At 43.6% G+C, this 21,143-nt stretch overlaps 1 protein-coding gene across 3 annotated transcripts in view; it reads left to right on the top strand.

Annotated features, from left to right (window-relative positions):
* The window catches only part of fgf11a (fibroblast growth factor 11a), a 155,074-nt gene that overhangs the window by 1,856 nt on the left and 132,075 nt on the right, over positions 1-21,143 (top strand). The window contains exons 1-2 of one of the 3 annotated variants that reach the window (XM_032544733.1): positions 11,002-11,225; positions 11,614-12,742. The exons of 1 other annotated variant lie outside the window; for it this stretch is intronic. In XM_032544733.1, coding sequence (XP_032400624.1) covers positions 12,550-12,742 — 193 coding nt within the window. In that variant the 5' untranslated portion in view covers positions 11,002-11,225; positions 11,614-12,549. Of the gene's footprint in view, positions 1-11,001; positions 11,226-11,315; positions 12,743-21,143 lie in introns of those variants that run through there. One more of the 3 variants, XM_032544734.1, reaches the window with a different exon arrangement.

A 21,143-nucleotide genomic window follows, 5' to 3' on the forward strand; every position in this document is an offset into this window, starting at 1 on the left:
CATCAGTCTTTCTTAATGAATTAGCCTCAGGCCTCTTGCTCTCTGTGTGTCTATATCCCTGTTGTGACTCAGTTGACTCCTCCTGTCTCTGTACTCCTCTCCTCAGATCTGTTCAGATTGGCTGTCCCATACTAATCTATATTATTTGATGCTGCAACCTCCCACGCTTCCTTCTGTCCTCCTCTCTTCTTCTGTCCTTCTATCCACACTCATCCACCCCTCCTCCAGCTGACTTTGCTTCACAGTAAGAACAGATCTGAAACGGGAATGATAACCAAGCATTGACGTATGAATGGTGGCATCAGATTATTTAATTTATTTAAAATACTGTACTTTACACTATGGCTGAACAACATGACCTTAAATCAAAATCCCAAGCATATTTTACCTCAATAACAGTAATTGCATTTTTTTTTGTGAGTTGACGCTGCATTTAAAAAAAAAATTTAGTGTAAGTTTTTTTTTTTTAAATGTCTTCTAGGGTCCTCATGTGAGGAGCGCCCGAAAAGATGCTAGAATGAATAGCTGTGGATCGAGGAGGGCCCCAAAGAAAATACCAGTCTTCATTGCCCAGAATTTTGTGCTCCGCCCCTGTTCAGGAAAGTGGCTGCATGTGTCCGACAAGGCACAAAACATCAACACCGCTACAAGCCTACAGCTGTCGGCGGACACGGAGTGCTGAAAGTGTCAAAGCCTCCCGGACTGGTGAACTGAGACTCAGTTTCCTGCTTGTCGGTCAACGCCTTAATGATTGGTTAACATCTAATTTCACTGGGCTTTCTTTTGGAAGGCTGGCTGCCAAAATTCACTTAGTAGCTAATTAAATAACAACCCAATTAATTAGCCGGAGTTAAACGTTAGCTATCAGTAAACCGAAGGGTGTGTGTGTGTGTGTGTGTGTGTGTGTTTTAACGTCATGAGAAAAATATGTCTTAACAGCTTCAGAATTTTGATGTCAATACATTGTTGAACCAGACGGCCCTCATTCAGAAAACGACCTTATAGGTTGATTGTGCAAGCATCGGCCTATGTTTCCATTTGCTGTCAGAAGGCCACCTCTCGTGGCCGTAGTAGTTATCACGGGAGCAAAACAGGAAGTATGCTAAGTGACTTCACTTCCAAATTTGCCAACCGGGGTCTCTGAGGCATTTGCATTTTAGTAGTTTTAAGCGTCTCATTGTCAATCCCTGATGATTCCCTAACCCTAAGTGTATTTTGGTTGCCTTAACTCAGGGGTTCCCAAAACTTTCAGCCCGCGACCCCCAAAGTAACGGTGCAAGTGACTCGCGACCCCCCCCCCACTATAAACATTGCGCGCAATCGCGCACGCACTACAGGCGTATCCAAACATGAGCATATTGACAACACAAAATAACACAACAGCCATGACATTATTCTACAGCAGGGGTCTCAAACTCAACTTACTTGGGGGCTGCTGGAAGTAGAGTCTGGGTTTGGCTGGGCCGCATCAAGTATTCCAAAAAAAACAAATCTTTCCTCCAACACGGGCGCGGAACTGCCGGGGCTTTAAGCCCCTAGATCTGATATGGTTGGTGAATTTCACAACAACAACATCACATTGTCAAACCTCAGGCATTTGCCGCAAAGAGTACTTAGCTAGTTGACAACGGTTACGCCGCGTCACGAGACTACGTACCCATAAGTGACAAACGCAATGACAAAAGTTTCAGAACGCGCGGCCCACTACCTTAACTTGATGTCAATTTTGGGGCCACAAAATATCATCCCGCGGGCCGCAATTGGCCCCCGGGCCGCGAGTTTGAGACCCTGTTTACAGTAAGTCACCATTACTTTAATTTGAACTTAATCTCACCTAATGAGGTGGATGTGCAGTATGTTTGGAGTACAGCAAGATAAAAAGCTATATATTTTAATTTAAAATAGTTTTTATATACATTACACACTAGGCCAAAAAAAAATAAATCCCTTTTACCTATTTCGGCCATACAGTATTCGGTATTTCGTGGTGTTGTTTTTTAATCTTTCGGAATCTTTTTGCTTAGTTACCATCAGCGTCTCTGTCAGAAACGTCATAAGCGGTTCTGGAGTAACAACTGTGGGCATCAGCGATGGGGCGAAGGTAAAGCCAGAGTTGGTAACGCAGGCTACCACCATGAGTAGCTACGACTATGGCTCCGTTCTGGACCAGAAGGCAGCGCCGGGCGCTCGCTCTGTGGAAGGAGCGGTACACGAGCTAGATGGCCGGTGGCTGCCTACGTGTTTATACAACTTTATACATCCTCAAACTGCCTGGAATCACACACATCCTCTCCAAGGGTGCACCAGCAGGACATTGTCCGGAGGAGTTCAGGCAAAACTGGCAAAGGACTGAGACACGAGTTTGAGGAGGAAGGGAGCGGGGCGCTTTTCCGAGCAGCGGGGGGGGGGTGGGGGGGGGGCACGGTCCGAGGAGCAATGCGCACCACAGCAGACACCAACACCGAGGCATGACAGTTACGTTAGGTTATAAGGTTCAAAAAAATACTTTTAGGTTTATTTGCATGTTTACATACCATATTTTTCAGAGTGAATGGAATAATTACGTCTTACTATGCCATGGTATGAGTTATTGAAGCACCTGGGCAACTCGTGTTAATTAAAAACTTTAAATTTTACATTTGGTTTTATTTCGTTTTTCTAAAGATATCCTAACACAATACCGCATTAAAATTGCAATTAGGTACTTATCATACATTATAAGTTTAGAATCTTGGCGTGTCAAAATGACCGAATCCCGGCAGTTGTAGTGTTAATGTTTAGCCGCTACTCAGAAGAAGAAATCAAAACAGCTGTTCCCTTTTTATTTAGTTGCTTGGTTTATTTTAATTTAGCCACTAGTTTTATCTGTGTTTAAATCATGGCTAACATGCTATTTCTAATCGTTTTAATTTTTTTATTTATTTCTGGAAATCAACTCGCGACCCCCCCTTTCTGGCTCGCGACCCCCCTGGGGGTCGGGACCCCCACTTTGGGAATCACTGCCTTAACTTAACTAGTTTAGTTTCACAATGTTAACTAGATGATTAAAACGGCGGACATTACATTACATAGAATGGTCACATGATTAGAACAGCCACTGCTGTCACGTGTTAGTCAGGTGTTTAAAACAGCCCCGTGCAGCAGTAACATGTATGTCGTTCGAAGAGTCATTTGAAATAGGCCCATTCCGTCATTTAGGTACGAGGATGTGTCACATAAAGAGAAGTCTAGTCAAATGTTTGAATAAATACTTCTACATACAAGTCACATCAGCAGTCTTCCAGGTTTAAACTGATTTAAGGAAGCTCCAGTGACTCGAGATTTACTGGCAAAAATCAAACACCACCTACAGCCTTTAGTGCGATTTGCAAAAATCCACCGTTCCTTGTGTTCAATCCGCCAATCAGGGCTGGGGGGGGGGGGGGTGTCTAACTGCGTGTCAATCACTGCTCATGCACACACATTCATTCTCCCATGTGGGGGGGGGACTGAACCGTTATTGGTGTTTTGTCTGATTTCCACCAACTGCGGATCAGCTCCGTGCTCCGCCGCCTTTCAATACCCACCAGGTTCGGATTTGTTGCGGAATGGCTGCGACCTTGACTGACAGCTGAACTCACTTGGACCCACAAGGTCGCGCAAATTCACGTATGATCGCATGATATAACAGGACGTAGTTTCTATAAACTGAACCACAAAACCTCTGACCTGTTGATTTCAGGCCTGTCTCCTCCCATTTTGACATTCTCAAGGTGTAGTGCAGGGAAAAGTGATCTGTCGTGAGCATGGTCTATTTTATTTTGAAAATTATTGAAAGATTAAATTGGACGCTGCCGTTCCGCAGTCATTGGAAATATACACATTGACTTTAATGGATACCAAATTACTCCGCCGCCGTTCCGGAGCGGATCTGCAGTCGTTCCGCAGTTGGTGGAAATCAGGGGTTAGTCTTGGATCTTCCCAATCCTACCTACAGTACCTTTTTAAATTTAAGCAATTTTGTACCCCTTCCTTTTATTTTCTTGTGGCATTTTGCAGCTCTCCCTACACCACTGAAATCTAACTAATCGGGGAGTTGCCCAGTGCCAACAGCGAACACTCAAACTAGAATCAGTCTTGCACACTAACAGTGGAAGTTTTTTAAACTAAATGTTTCCCATCTGTTCCAGAAAAAAAAATCATGCCTTTTGTTAAAACTTCTCAATATTTCAATAGATACAAACGATGAGTACCACCATTTTGCCATCCAAGACCGTTGATATGCTTGCAGTTTAATGTGAGTCACTTTTAGTATCAAAACATGTATGTTATATATGTAACATCAACGATAACGGGACGGAGGTGAAGAGGATGGGGGAAGCCCCCCCCCCTTGTTTTAATCAGGGTTATTGGAGCCAGAAATAACAAATGAGCCAACACACCTTTACATAATGAGCCCAAGATTAGACTGAGAAACGAAACAGGACCAGTCACCTCTACAGTGTCTGGGAGAAATGAAGAAGGCTACATGAGGACCAACGATGGAGGGGGAAAGACGATGAGATGAGTAATATAAAGAGGAGGAGAGGGCGCCTGGGTAGCTCACCTGGTAGAGCGGGTGCCCATATATAGAGGTTTACTCTTCTGATGAAAAGAAAAAATAGTAACCATGAATAGTGAAAAAGCTGACAAATATCACAAAACTAATAATTGATAGTATCATAGGCATAGTGTCATAGTTTACAGCACACTTTCACAAAATAATTACATATTTATTAATTTTAACTAATCCCCCTTCCATTGCCAACTCAAGGTCATCATTCAACAAATATATCATTAGTAATGTTAGTTTTTTTTTACATTGGCATCGATTCGCTGAGTAAAAGTGATCCAATGATTATTTCCGTCTAACTTCTGTTGTGTGTTTCAGCGCTAGGGTTTTTTTTTTGTTGTTACATGGAGATGCTATGACACAGCACAGGATTTACATTTAGATAAACATACTGTGGAAAAAAAACAAGATGCACAAATTGCACCATGCAATACTTGCAAAGTAAAGCGTGGAGGACGGCGTGTAAAATCCTTCAACACCACAGATTTGATCACTCTCGTGAAGAACCGCCATCCAGAAGTTCACTAACTGCTATGTCAGTTGTTGACTGCTAAACAGCAGCTTTTCTGATCAAATCCATTTGTCATGAAAAAGACAGTAACACAGCATAATCAAAATGCATATTTGTACTTTTTACTCCTATCTCACAGCTGTCTGACTCTACAAATGATTAATCGGATTCCGGGATTGGTCTGTTGCCGCCAGAAATTCTGCCAGATGTCACTCATTTAGGATAGCTGTGGCCTTTGGCTCCCTTTATGTTGGAATTTTAAACTCAGATTGATTTCTGAGGACTATGGTTGACTACTCCTTAGATCTCTGCAGGGTAAATCCAGACCACTAGCTAGACTATCTGTCCAATCTGAGTTTTCTGTTGCACCAAAACAAGTTCCCCTAGAGGCTATTTTGTAGAGGCACCGTGGCTATGTCCGGTGCTTAGCGCTTAGCTAAGACGATTGGGATTGATTTAAAGAAATGCCAATAAACCAGAGCATGTTTTTCTCCCATCCCAGAAGGCTGTGTGGGAGGAGGCTAGTCCACACTCTCTTCCACGGTGCTGTGGAGGAGGGTCTGGCAAAGCGAGACCAAATACAACTGAGATGCTCTTATCATTTTGGACTCTCAAAGTTCACCAGAGTTGAACTTGAGGGGAATCTGTGGGATTCCATTGATGTGGATTGGTTACACTGTGAAAGTTTGATGTTTATCATATCATTTTGAACAAATCTCACATGTGGAACAATCTCGACAAACCTCAGAATAGTCATGCGGAATCTTTCTTTGGTAAATGCTGCATGCATTTCTATTTATTTATAATTTGTGTAGTGTTAAAGGTCTCCTAACATTACCACTAAAGAGCCTTGCGAAGGGAGCTCAGGATGACACGCAGACAGAACTGGGCCAGTCCGTCTGGGTGACAGGATAGAGGGAATGGAGGGAGGGGAGGGCGGGTGGACAACAATGCTGTGGCTGGCTGCCCTGTGGCTGGCCAGGGCTGATCATGTTGTCATCACCCTCAGAGGCATTTGCCAATGGAAACTGACTCGCTCAGAAAACAGATTGACGTCCAGCCACCCGTGGATGGCATTGGCACAGGCACACATGTGCACGGACACACACAGATGCACACATGCAGGCTTGCACACTCAGATGTTGCACACTAACTGACTCTGTACACATCTTGCTTTCTCTTGCCGTAGGACTGGGTACCAAATTCGATACATTTTAGGCACCATGCAAATGCCTAGTCAGTCATTACCAAATTTCAATACCAAATGGGCAAATGTCAGTGAGTCAATCGGCATGCAGCATGCTTCTACCAAGATCTAATGTTTGTGATTGGCTTAACGTCACACGTTGCAGAGACACGCAGGAAAAACTCTGAAAAAAAAAGTGATTTGTGCCATAATTTATTTTTGTTGAATTGGATTTTATAAATTTGGCATTGAAAAAAGTATTGTAAAGGAATTGGTATTGGTACCGGTAACCATACCCATCCTTATCGTGCCCACTCTGTCCCCCTTTGTTTCTTTGTCTCTCCTTCTGTCTCTGTCTTTCTCCTTGGCAGCTCTGTTCTCCCTTCTGGCTCTCTCTGCACCATGTCTTGGCCCGCCTCTGCCGAGTGATGTCTTCATTGCAATTGACCAGGGTCTGTTTCTCTACCCCCCCCTCCAAACCAAACCTCGCCTCCATAGTCCATACCAGTTTCCATCCTCTACTTGCTTGTTGAAACCGTGTCCTTTTGTAAGCTGCCAGGCTTTTTCCCACAGTCTAGTGGACTGTCTGCCTCGGTGCTGGCCCAATGTGTGATTTAAGAGGCGGTGTTGTCGCTGGAGATTGTGGGGCAACTTCCAGACTAGGTGGCTTGGTTTTGAAAAGAGGGAGAGGGTGAGGGATGCCCTTGGGTGGGGAGTTGGGGAAAGAAAGCAATGTTGCAGTAAGAGGAAAGGACAAGGAGAGTGAGAGAGATAATTACATTATTTAACAGCTCAGGAATCTGCAATACGTTAGTGGAGTGTGTGTGCGCGGGTGTGGGAAATCCTGCAGGGTTTTTCTCTTCTCGTTTCCTGCTACGCCAGCAGAAACGGCGAGGGACAGACCAGTAGCAGGTCTGCCTGCAATCACGGAATCCCACTATCATTTCACATTTGCCTTCTCAGGGAAACGCTGACTGCTCCGGGGGCTGAGGCACTATTGCTCTGCTGTCATCATAGTTTAATTCAAAACTTGTATCAGAAATGGGAGGGAAATTATTACGGAAACTGCTCTTAGTTACTCTTTGCCAATCTAGTGTTACTGATACAATATAACTCCAAACCTTCTGTGTAAGGGAGGATAATGGCACATTGTGATTGAGCTTCAGATGTTCAACCTAGCCTCATTATTGGATTGACTTGTTTTAATTTCTTGTTTCTAACACTGCGTCAATGCTAACCTTTTTCCGTGTCATTTTTGTGGCCCTAATTTAAAATTTAATTTTTTTGGTGCTGGCACAGGAAGATGTACTTAATCCTTTTAGCCAAGCTGTAATTGGATTGGTTGTTTTTCCAGCAAGGAATCTTTCATCAATGAGCACAACACCAAACATATTGTAATTGCTGGAAACAAAACGGGAGAAAATCCGATAATTAGGCTTTTAGCTAACACAAATTAGATTGATTGAGGTGAAATCAATGTTTAGACTACAGTGCTATAATGTGTTGATCTTTTCAGATACATAGTTCATAATAAATGAGCTATGTATGATTTAATATTTTCTATATTATCTTCAAAATACCTCATCATCAAAATTGGCAGGACATTGATTAGGTCATGTCCTTTTTGTAATGACACTAATGGTGTCATCAGGACTTAATTAACCTCATTATTGGGAAAGAGAAGAAAAAAAGAAATGTAGACCTCTGCTACTGTCCAATAATTAGTGATGGTTGGATGTAAGCCAACATGATTACTTGTTATAAAATCGCGATCTTGAACCCTGTTCACAATTACATTTTTAAATAACTTTGATTTAAAAAAAATGTCTTTCCTTTTTTTTAATGACTTTGATTCTCATTTAATTTTATGAGCGGACTGCATCACAAACGCTAATACTTTCTTCTCTGAGTTTTAAAGATACCATGACGTGGTGCTTTTTGGATGTTTTTATAGGGACCTTAGTGGTCCCCTAATACCATATTTGAAGTCTCTTTCCCAAAATTCAGCCTTGGTACAGAATTACAGCCTCTAGAGCCAGTCCCACAACGAGCTTTCCTTAGGACGTGCCATTTCGAGTCTGTAGCTTTAAATGCTATTAAGGTGGAGGGAGGTGGCGTGACCTTGATCAACTGCTACTTTGCTCGTTTGAAATCCATGATGTCTCTCTCTCATGGGTGGGCCAAATTCTCTGGGCAGGCAAAGCAGAGAAAGGGAAGGTAACCTTTCCCCTTATGACCTCATAAGGGTTGGGGCAGGATGCCCAGAACTCGGTTTACACCTATTGCCATTTCTAGCCACTGGGGGGGCCATATACAGGCTGGGGGGGGACCTATATTAATGTTAGAAAACCTCATAAAGTGAAAATTTCATGCCATGGGACCAAAAAAAAAAATCTATGTTTGGTACTGCCAATTTGTTTTGTTTGTCACGATCCAAAAAATCGTGGCAGAGAATCGTGATATCAATTCTAAGCAAAACAATCATGATTCATATTTTTCCCTGAATTGTGCAGGCCTAGTTGGATGTATAGAAGCCAGATGTGTGATACAAGATACGTGCTTTTGGCTTGATGTGATTCAGTGATGTCTTTTCACTGTGTCACAGATGAAAATAGTGCCATGCGGCCAGTTTTAAATTTTAAATTTTAAAATTGTTTTCCTCACAAATTCCTCCTCACGGACCAGGGTTTGGACAGAGACCAACAGAGAAGGTATGGAGTGATGTTAAATGAAGTGATTTATGGGAAATACCAGCACTCATTGCAGTAAGTCTGCTTGCAGGATACATTCTGTTGTATCACTATAGAAAGGATCTTATTTTTACAGTAGTTTGGACGTCTTTTATATCCGTAAAAAAAGAGCCTCGCTACATGCAAAATGCAAATGATGATGCTAACATGCTGATGTTAAGCCGATATAGTTTAGCATGTTAGCATGCATACATTTGCTAATTAGCACTATACACAAAGCTATTGGGGATGGGAATGTGTGTCATTGCAATTCATAAAATAGTTATTGGGAAATTTCAGTCTGGACCAAAGTGGTGGACCGACCTATGAACACACTGACTAGCATGGCTCAGAATAATGTACTCACCAGTTTAAAGCGGGGGGAACAGGTGACTTCTAAAGTGATTACTGAAACTGTCGCTAATAAATACAGCCTGTCCGATAAAGGATTTTAATGCCGATGCCTATACAAATATTTTATTATTCAAAAATCCGATATGCTGATTAATACAAAAAAAATTGCCAACAGGAACGTTGCAGAGCTTCCTCTGGTGGACAAACTATGCAACACCAACGCTCATAAGACGGGTGACAGTCCGTTTTTATTTTTTAAATATTAATTTATCATAATCAATTATTTGTCATTATCAATGATTCTGATGAAGGAAAATTATTTAAAATATATACACTACCGGTCAAAAGTTTAGGGTCACTTACAAATTTCCATACCACACCATTATAGACAGAATACCAGCTGATCTGAGTGGGGGGGGGGCTGATCTGTAATGCAATATCTACATTGCCAATTATCAGCAACTATTCGTCCAATGTTTCAAAGGCACAGTCTGTTTACTAATCTGATATCATTTTTTTTTAAAACTGACAAAACTTTGGAGATCCCTTTTGCAATTATGTAAGCACATAATGTAATCTGAAAACTGCTGCCCTGGTTAAAAAAACTATGCAACTGATCTGAGCTTGTATACTGTCTATGGAGTGAAATGGAAATTTCTAAGTGACCCCAAACATTTGACCATAGTGTGTGTGTGTGTGTGTGTGTGGTGTGTGGTGTGTGTGTGTGTGTGTATATATATATATATTAATATATATATATATTATATATATATATATATATATAATATATATTTAGTCAGCCATTATAAAGGCTGATACCGAATATCGGGAAATGCCTATGGCCGATTGTGTCGGGCTCTACTTGTAAACATCCATCATAGACTGACTTGGTTCAGCTTTGACCTACCCTGTTTGCTGCAGTCTTGCAGTTGGGAAGATTTTGGTTAATTCTTCTGGTTTTACGTCCAACTAAAGTGGTTCAGATGAGCTGAGCAGTCTGTTGGCATGTTCACAACCTGCCTGATCTGCCTGCTAGTTCCTTGCTCCATTGTGCTTGATTGTGTCAGTCTGTATTTGATGGTGCGTTTGTGTGACTGACTGACGCGTTTTTTAAAGACGTGTGGAGGATGTGACGGTAGTGACGCACGGTTCCGACCGACTGACTCCGACAGTGTCACGGCATCTATATGTCCTTGTCATGGCAGAAAGCGCAGTTCTGCCAACCTCGCTTAGTTTGTCTCTTTAAGCCAACATCACATCCGAGAAGGCTGTGGTGGGACAGAAAGTAGTAAGGTGTGGGGGGGGGGGGGGGGGGGGGTGGGGGGGGTACACCACCCCAGCTCTGACCCAGCCTGACATGGTCCGGTACCAAGAAAGTTAAAGAGAATAGAAGACGGGGGGAGGAAGCGACTTTGAATCGCAGATATTGAGAGGGATCAAGTGACAGAGGGGAGAAAGGAGGGGAAAAAGAGCGAAGGGTGGGTGGGGAGAGAGAAGAGAGAGAGAGGAAAGAAAGAAAAGGAGGAGGGAAGCATTGAAGCATGCTGCCAACCCTTGTGGGTAATGCACTGTGAACAAGCAGAGAGGGAGTTACACAGACACACGCGCACACACACACACATACACACACACACGTGTAGGGCAGAGAGTGCCTTGTTCAGGAGACACACACACTTTTCCTCTCTTTCACACCACACACACACACACCCACACCACAACACACACCACACCACACACACACACCCACACACACCACAACCGGACACACACTTGCACTGGACTCAACAGAACCAGACTGGCTACTGTCAACCACCGGTGGAGACTCGCATGAGCAGCGGCAATACAGCATCTACTGTAAGGCACGGCTACCTGGCAACCCCCCCCCCCCCCCCATTCCCTTTCACCTCATCTCCTCCCTCCTTCCCTCTCCCCCTTGGTCTCGCTCCATTCATTCACCCCCTTGTTCTCCCAGCTGTGAAGCGGCGTGCGTAGCTGAAGGACACAACGCTGCGCTCTGCTGTGGTGTAGCGCGCTGCCGACAGAGTTGGAGAGCCCGATCCGACGGGGGGATAGACTCACTGCACTCCCTCCCTTTCTCCCTCTCCCCTTGTTCTTTCTGTGTCCCTGTCTGTCTTTCCATCCCCGCGCTGTCTCGTTCATGAATGTCACCTCTATCTCTGGGAAATGCTGGATTTATCAAGCCCCCTGTCTTTTTTTCCATTTCTCCCCCTTCTTCTTTCAGGTTGCGGGTGAACGCAAAGGGTGATGCCAGGAGAGCTTGAAAGACAGTGAGGAAACAAGCTGCACTCCGACCATCCGCACTCCTTTCATCCTCGTCCCAACGTGCAGAGCTGATACCTCAGGTCGGACAGGTCTCTACTTCTTTTTCTTGTTCTTCTTCTACTTCTTTTGCTCTGACATTGTTTCGGATGGAGACATTTTAAAGGCGATGGACAGAAACAAAAGGAGCAGTGTCACTCCTGTTTTGGAGAGTTGACATTCGGGCATTTTTTTCGTCCCACTGAATAGGTCCAGGGATCTGCAGGATTGGGCGGGTTAAGAGGACTAAACGTGATTTCTTTTTTCTTTTTTTTTCTTTATGATCTTCTTCTTGGGTCTGGTTTCACCATGCATCCAACGGTTCCGTGGATGAATCCTTTCAGGCGGGGTTGAGTCAAACTTCGTTGGAGCTCCAGGAGGAGGGCGCGGGTACGCTCGGATTGGGACAGAGGCACCAGGGCACATTGCTGGGCTACAGTGCACTGGTTTTTAGGTGGATAACAACATAACTTGTTCGAACAGAGGACCAGTGACGTATTAAAGCTTCACACTGAACCACCCTCGCAACCAGGAAACGGGACAACTAGAAGGACATTTAAAGGCCAACGGCCATCGCTCAAATCCTAAACAAAAGCCAATTTTCAGTTTTGGGTGGGCCCTTAACGGATCCACCTTCATTTCCTCCATCTCCTCCTCGTTTCCTGCCTTTCTCCCCGCTGCTTTGCTCCATCCTCAGAGGTCCCCGCCCCCCCCCTCCTCAACTCTGCACCCCTCCCTCAGTGGTGCTCCGTCGCCCTGGGTGAGCGGGCAGGGGGGTGGCCCACGGTACCCCCCGACACCTGGGCGCCACCAAGCCGCCAGTGGCTGGTGAGGTGGCGGCAGGGTCAGCGCTGGGAAGATGGCCGCTCTCGCCAGCTCCCTCATTCGCCAGCGCAGGGAGGTCAAAGACCCCCAGGCAAACCGGCAGATCGCCAGCAAGCGCAAGCCCTGCCCAAAGAGCAACAAGTCGCTCTGCCAGAAGCAAATCCTCATATTAATATCGAAGGTTCGACTATGTGGCAGTCGAGGGAGAAAAATGGAAAAAAGACCAGGTGAGTTCCCGCAGGCCTTCCTCTCAAACTCTCCTGTTTCTTCTTCCTCTGTCCTACACCCTATTCATCTTCTCTTCTTCATTGCATTTCCTGCCTGTACTGGATAACTGGATTTTGATGGTTGACTTGCCAGACTACAGAATAATCCTCAACTGTAAAGCCTCAATACAGAACATCCCCAGCCTGTAATTTGTAGTGCAGGACTTAATCTGAATCTGGGAAAACATCCCAGCCCATCTTCCTGGACACATGTCCTGTATTTATGCTTGTACAGGAGATGGACAGAGTCAAATCCAGCTTAATGCACACAGATTTGTACCCCTGACCAGAGGCATAACCTAGCCTGGTGTTGTGACTGTTGTGACAACTCTGTCGAGGCGCATGTCAACACATCCACATGCTGGTAATCTGCCAGCACACAACGAACTTGGCTCATACATACGGTGATTTACTGTGATATAAAAATGTCAAGAGGCGCCTCATTTGCAATTCTGGGGGCCGTTACTCTCCCTGTGCTTCCCTGAAGTCAAGTAAAACACAGAGTGGCCTAATTTGTCTTGTGTGTTTGCATGTTAAATGTAATTGCAAAATGATTCATTTGAAGTTAAAGGAGACAGTGACACTTTATGTGTGCGATTTATCTGTCTGTATGCTTCATATAGTGATGGGTCTGACATTACAAGCCAAAAATAAATTTAAGAATACTTCTTCTTGGTGTTGATACTGTCTGTTAAAGATGCCAAAATGTCGAGGCCTTACAATGATATGGGGCTTGAGAGGTTCTGTGGTAGTGGTGAAACCTTATGAATATGCATTTCTAAATTTACTTAAGGAGAGGCAGGACTGAACATTAAAACACACACACACACCACACACTAGTGGAGCTGGGCATCTGTGCACAAACAAAATGTTTTGTAGGTCAGACCAATTTGCTGCCAAAGTTTTTTGATTTGTAGTGTTAGGTTATTAAAAGCTTTTTTGGAAGTTGTATAGCCTTTCCTACACTTTTAGAATTCTTCTTAGCTTTTTTGATTGGTAACTACAACAGTTTGTTTCCCTGTTAATCGTGTGTGTGTCTGTGTGTGTGTGTGTGTGTGTGTCATTTAGTTGTGATGGTAAGGGGCTAGGGAATGCATTATGTCAATGACGGGTCCCCACAAACCTGTGTGTAGTAATTTCTCCACATCTACTTCCATGCACATAATGTGTGTGCGCTTTTCCGCTTTGTGCGAGCGTGCTTGTGTGTCCTGCGATATTTATTACCTCAGTGTGCCAAGTTCATCATGGTAATTACGTGGGGTACCTCTAACGTGGGAAGCAGCATCTGCCATCGAGGCGACTGCTCTCTATATTGTAATTACAGTAGTAAAGTATGCTGGACAGGTCATGGCAGTGCCAGCTCTTTGGAAAAAAGGCCACACGTGCGCCATGCCTATTGTTTGAAGCCATTTCCACCCCAATGGCTTCAGTGCTGCTCCCACTCTGATGGATTTATTATGGTAATCACTGGGACGAGGCATGGGGGCTGTGGTTAGAGACGCATTACCAGTTTTCATCATTTCAAGGTGTGATTTACAGGGGTTAAGTACCCTGTGTGGCAGTGTGTCTTCATCATTCTCTACGTGTGTGTATGTGTGTGGGCAGCATAGGGAGGACACTACTGACCCGTGTGTGTGTGTGTGTGTGTGTGTGTGTGTGTGTGTGTCTGTGTCTGTGTCTGTGTGTGTGTGTGTGTGTGTGTGTGTGTCTGTGTCTGTGTCTGTGTCTGTGTCTGTCTGGCTGGTGTATGAGAGTGTATATTCTCATCATGTGCGATTTTCCTACCGCCTTCGCTTAGCTTTAGCCCGAGGACATGTTTGACCCCTGGTCAGGAATAAACGCCTAGAATATTCCTGAGCCGTAGCCGCCTCTTCTTCCTCCTCCTCTTCCTCCTCCTGGCAGCACTTGAGAGCAGCCTGCTTACAGCTTGCATTCACTTGCATTGAATTTGGGGTGTTTTGTTTAATTTCATAGCATTTGTGGTCTTCCCGGGTCAATTCTGACACGGTGGTGCAATGGGGCACAATTGGGCTTTTAGCACAGCTGGTGAACACACACACACACACACACACACACACACACACACACACACACACACACACACACACACACACACATTCATATACAGCATGATAACTACCTCATGTAATGGATTACATGTTTGTGATTTCCAACACATGGAAATACACACAAACATGCATGTGTGTGTGTGTGTGTGTGTGTGTGTGTGTGTGTGCGCGCGCAGTGGATCACACTACTGTACATTTCAGCAGATGAACAAACACACACACACACACACACACACACACACACACACACACACACACACCTGGTGCATGGGGCAATGGGTCACACTACTGTACTTTTCATGCAGACGTACCCACACACACACACACACACAACACTAACTACAGCTTTGGAAACTTGTTGTTATAACACCTTTTGATGTGTCTTTTCCTAAATGGATACAAGACAATTTTTGGTACTTTAGTTTTGTCCTTTTTGTTAGCTCTCCGTTGTTTGTGAATACAATTGCATCAGTTAATTTGGACCTGGGGACATCCTGGCTAATAAATGAAGTCACATACCAGCCATTAATCCAAAACAACTAATGATCTCTCTTCATTTTACTCAGAAATTAGGTATCATTTCATGTAAATGAAGTCTGTTGACCGTGAATGAATAAAATAAGTGTAAAACTAGTTGTGATGAGTTGGATAAAAGTGGTAACACAGAATTGAGTGATAAAGTCTAATTGTCTATGCTTTAGAAACAAGCAAAGCTTGTCACGTTTGACCCGGGAAGACGACAGGTGTGATTATTTGCTGCCATTAAAAATAATTAAATGGTTTCAAACCAGTATCCTGACTAATGACTAACGTATACCAGTCAGTGATTATCCATATACATAGATTCATCTGATCTTAATTATAGTGACAATAATTAAGTCAAGGACCTCTTAACTCAAAGTGAGACGGAGCGGGCACCCCCTACTACGTATGTTGCATAAAGTTAAATGGGCCTACAAAAATGTGTAGGGTGGTCTAAAGCCTTTATAAAACATTTTTTGCATAGAATACTAAACTACTGAAATAGCCTAATAATTGTTGGCATGATTTTATAAATCACGTTTTATTTACCTACCTACCTACAGGCCAGTAGGCAGTAAGATTTATATTTGCTAACAATATGTTGGATTCATGTTTAAGACTTTTTATGTTTTGAAAAACTTTCAAAAATGAGCAATAATTTGGAGGCCCCCCCTGCATTGACTCTGAGGACCTCTAGGGGTCCCGGACCCCCTGTTTAAGATCTCTGGTCTACAAACTTCCCCATTTATTTCACCGTGTGTGTGTGTGTGTGTGTGTGTGTGTGTGTGTTTTATCATCATGACTGGATAGTTCAGGTTTTGTTTGTCATGTGCAAGATCAGTAAGTGATTTTCAAAATTGATTATTTTTGCTAGAATCAATATCTTTTATTTCATTTTTTTCACCAATGAATCATCTAAATATTTTCTGTTCATACACCGGCAGTGTCTGTCACTCTCTGGGGTGGGGTAAGGGGACAATAATGTCTTTAGATTTTTATGACATGATTTATCTCTATTGTATATGTTGAACTGTAAATACTTTGTCTGTATTTTAATGTGCCATCTACCTGCCCAGGGACTATGGGCGGAAATTAGCAATTTGCTACAACCTGGCACAAGACATCTGTTCATGGTTTTTTTTCACTGTCCCTGTTCAAATAAATAAATTACAATTAAAATATCCGTTTCCAGCAAAGCAGAACGTGCAGAAGACATGTCAGACTGACTGACTGACGTGATCTGTAGGGACGAGCGAGTACAGCATTATCTGTATCTGTATCTGTTTACAACATGAATTATCTGTATCCGGATCTGTACTCGGACTGGGCGGGGCCTAAACCGGAAGTGGTCAGATTTAACCAGGAAGTGGGTCGGGTTCTCTTGAAATGTGCGGGGCTTTAACCGGTATGTTATTTAAGCATGCAATTGATATGAGTTGATCAAAAATTGTTATATTTATTGCTGATTTGAAAACTATTTATATGACAGCGTCAAGCTTCAGATCAATGGTGTTGTCATGGTAAGCGAGAGAGAGAGAGAGAGAGAGCGAGCGAGAGAGAAAGCGCATTTCTCCATGTTCTGTGTGTGTGATTTATCCCAGCGGGTTTGTAGGCGGGGGGGGGGGGGGGCGCTGTGATTATCACAGAACGCTGCGCGGCCAGTTGAGGAGTTGTATTCAATCCGAGCACGGATATTGACTCATATTACTCGTATGATACTTGTACTTGGCAAAAGTGCTTTATCCGTACCGGATACTCGTTTCAGCCGGATACTCGGATCACCCCTAGTGATCTGCATTCTTTTTTAGAAAACTACTAGTTTTTATTAATTACTAAGTGTGTCCTCAAACATTTGCTACCTGCCTCTAAGTGAAGTGGATGCGGTAGAGTGACGTTTGTTGTATGTGTCCCGGCCTGACCCACATACCTTCCATCGCCTTACTTCCTCTCTTACAATGTCACCCACCATCTCTCCCCACTCTGTCACCTCTACACACACGCACACTCACCCTCTAACCCTCACCTTACCCATACTAATGATGCCCCAGCACTACAGCCCACTCAGCTTATAACAAGGTCAGCTTGCCCTGCACAAACACTCACAAGCAAGCTAGCCTTCGTGGACACACACTTCTCAAGTGCACACATACACACAAGTACTTATATCTATAATTACACACACTTGCACGAATACAAACATAAAAACCACACCTAGGCACAGTCAGGCTAATAAACTAATACATCAACACAAGCAAATGATGAGAGTTCATGATAATGTAAGTAGTGAGTGTGGAAGAGAAATAATTTCGCTGTGTGTGTGTGTGTGGTTGGGTGGGTGTGATATGATCTAATGAGGCCGTTAAGCCGCCTATTGGATATCAAAGGGAAGCCAGAATAGCTTGTGTTCGTCATCTGACTGCCGGCCGGAGTGGCTGTAGAAGCTCTCCTCTGTTCTGTTAACGGGATAGAATAACACTCTGAGTTGTTACCTCAGCACGGGGCGAGTGTTCATCCAACCACTGCAAAATGGTTTGTGTGACTGTGTGTGTTTTGAGAAAGTGTGTGTGTGTTTGTTTGTGTCGGAAACAAATAAATGACAGTAGTCAGCACTCGCACCTCAGCCTGTGTGTCTTTGGGTGGGTCTGTCTCATTTTTGTGCCGTGATTCATCAGGCCACATGAGCTCCTCTCATTAACACACACTGATTTATCAATAATGTGTGGCAGCGTTTGGAGAGCACACATTGAACTGGGGGCGATTTACTGCCTCAAACGCTGGACACTGGAGACACCAGAGAGGACTATATTTTCTCTCTCTCTCTCTCTCTCTCTCTCTCTCTCTCTCCCTCTCTCCACACACCACTCACTTATCTTCTCAAGGACATCTGGCTTTCTTATAACTGTCTCTCCCTCGGTGCGTGCCTGTCTCTCTTTTCTCGCCGTATTTCCCCCATTGTGTCTAATCATGTTGTCTTTGGGCCAGGCAGTTAGTCACTGGAGGCTTCAATGGTACAAATACTGTAGGGATTGTGCTGCCGTGTTACACAACCCTGGTTCTATTGTTGATGGATCAGGATCGGTGAGTGTGAGGCACGTTGAATATGAGGAGCTCTAATTGGTCAGATTTGCAGTTTGTTTGCATTTGTTCTCCTTCCCTCTCGGTGTATGCAGCTTCATGTTGCTGTGGAGTTATCAAGGGTGTAGGTTTGTTCAGGGAGAAAATTACATTATCTAAGAAATTATGATGAAATTGGTATTTATATTTTCTTAAATAGCCATACCACCCCTGACGGCTGCAGCTAAAGCTGGATAGAAACAGAAGTAAGTAATCCTGATTTTTAACCCTGAATAATTTTGGAATGGGGCCGAATCTTTGCAAGATTGTCTTGGGTGCTTAGTTTTAGGGGACTGGGGAGGATGCTGGATTAATTACCTGTACGACCAACAGTCTGGTTGTCAAACGATCGGATGGAATTCAAGAATTTTCTAAATTGTGTTCAGCCATCTTGCAGTGTGAGCAGTTTCAGTCTTCTTTTCAACACGGCTGCAGCTTTCTAAAGATCTGTTATGAACTCTAGTGAGCTTGTTTGACTGAAGTTGTATTTTACCTACAGTTGTCTTGAGACTTTTCCTGAACAGAAATGAAACTCCACAGCAGAACAGACAAACCATACTGTCTACATGTTCGTTTTCTATTTTTTATTTTTTTGCTAAGGCCTCATTCAGCGATTGATAGGACAGTGACTTGTTTTTAGGAAATAGGCTGAAATTGCACACACTGACTTGCACATCCTCTTAATGGTCCCATGGCATGAAAATTTCACTTTATGAGGTTTTTTAACATTAATATGAGTTCCCCCAGCCTCCACCTTGCGCCCCTCCCCCCTCTCCTTTTCAAAAGCTACAGACTCAGAAATGGCACATACTACGGAAAGCTCATTGTGGGACTGGCTCTAGAGGCTGTAATTCTGCACCAAGGCTGAATTTTGAGAAAGAGACTTCAGATATGTATATTAAGGGACCACTAAGGTCTATATAAAAGCATCCAAAGAGTACCATGTCATGGGACTTTTAAGATCTCCCAAAGCTTTGATGCGACCCCTGGTGAACATTTCAGACATATTCATCCTAACGACAAATGGGTAAAATACATCTATTACATTAATTAAAGCTGACATTGTTTACTATTGAATACTTTTTTTTAACAGAACCAAGACTTTTAATGCCTCATTCAAGCTGTTTCCTCTATCCATTCATATACAAACTGCCCGTGAACATTTATACTGTAGTACCACTCACATACCCATTGCTGAGGAATAATGCAGTAACTTTACCTTAGGCCTGTACATAGGTTTTGTTTGTTTTTATTTCATGTCAAACATTCAAAATAAAAAGATAAAAGCAAACTAACAGTAACGTAAAGAAGAACCCTATACAGAAACTCAATGAATACATTCTCAGGAAACACAAATCAAATTTGACATGTTTGAAAAAGTAGATACAAGGAGTGAAAGGCAACCGGAAATCAGTTCCGAGAGTTAAAAGATGCTCCCATCCTTTTTGAAACAGCGCAGTGCGGAGGTAGATGTGAACAGCTGTACAGTAAAACACAGTAAATAAACCTGCTACAAGCCAATGGGCATTTAAAATGACTTCATTACATTGTTTCCAAAAGGGTGATCATGAAAGCATTCTTACAATATTGTCAATGTGGAGGTCCACCCGACTACACATAAAGATGTCTCACATTCTATCATGTTACCCCCCCGGCTCTGCTCCATCTCTGACCCCGCACCAAGTTTTCTGTAGTGTCCACTGATAACAAACAGCAGGCAGAGATTTGATCACATATCTCCCATGAGGATTTTTTTTTAGGACAATAATAGCTAATATCCCAATGGAAATCATCTTTTAGTCCCAAGAACTGCCTTAACACTTTGAGTAGTGCAGACTCTTAGATCTTTTGCTCATTAGCTACAGACAGCCAACCGTCCCCCATCTATCACCGGAAGGACATATTGCCACGCGCTTTAAAGTGTGCAGCGGACGGCCTCTGTTGTTTCGTAACAGGTTCTGCCCTCTGTCTCTGCCGGTGTGCCAGATGTTGTGTATGAAATGGTGCCCGGAATAAATGATTTTGAGATGCTAACATTTGGCCTGTGCGATGATCAATGTGGGCTTTCAGTGCCGCCCCTCCCAACCAATTGATTTATGGAGCGGTACACCATTTGTTTTGATACGGAGTGTTTTCTGAACGGCCATCAATCATCATTATCAGACGAAATAGAATATTTCCGGTGCCTGATTATTTGTCTGTGTGTGTCTTTCCTGTCATATTTCAGTGTGGGCTAAAAGTTTGCTTACTTTGTGTTCCATGGAATAAGTTCCTGAACTGTGTGAGAGTGTTAGTGAGGACATGTTGGGCTTATGAAGGCGGCATTGTGCCCTGGTAGGAATGAGGCAAGCCGCTCTGGCTCAGTATGGCGCATTCTTGGCATGGCACGGCACTGAGAACACCAAAGTGCAATGAGAGCAGGGCAATGATGCCAAAGGGTTTAAGTTCTGAATACTTTGCTCTATAGATGACCGCCGGCTGAGAGGCACACACTCACAGGGAAGCATGTCTGCATGCATGCAAATATGCTGGCATTTAGCTACAGCAGCACTCGACATCTTGTTTTTGCATCAGACAATTTCCGCTCTGCTGAGATTCACCTTCTTGAGAGCCAAAGTAACAAATGACCGGCAAGCGTCGAGTCAGCATCTTGCAAC

Source organism: Etheostoma spectabile, chromosome 19, assembly GCF_008692095.1.
Source record: "Etheostoma spectabile isolate EspeVRDwgs_2016 chromosome 19, UIUC_Espe_1.0, whole genome shotgun sequence".
NCBI lineage: Eukaryota > Metazoa > Chordata > Actinopteri > Perciformes > Percidae > Etheostoma > Etheostoma spectabile.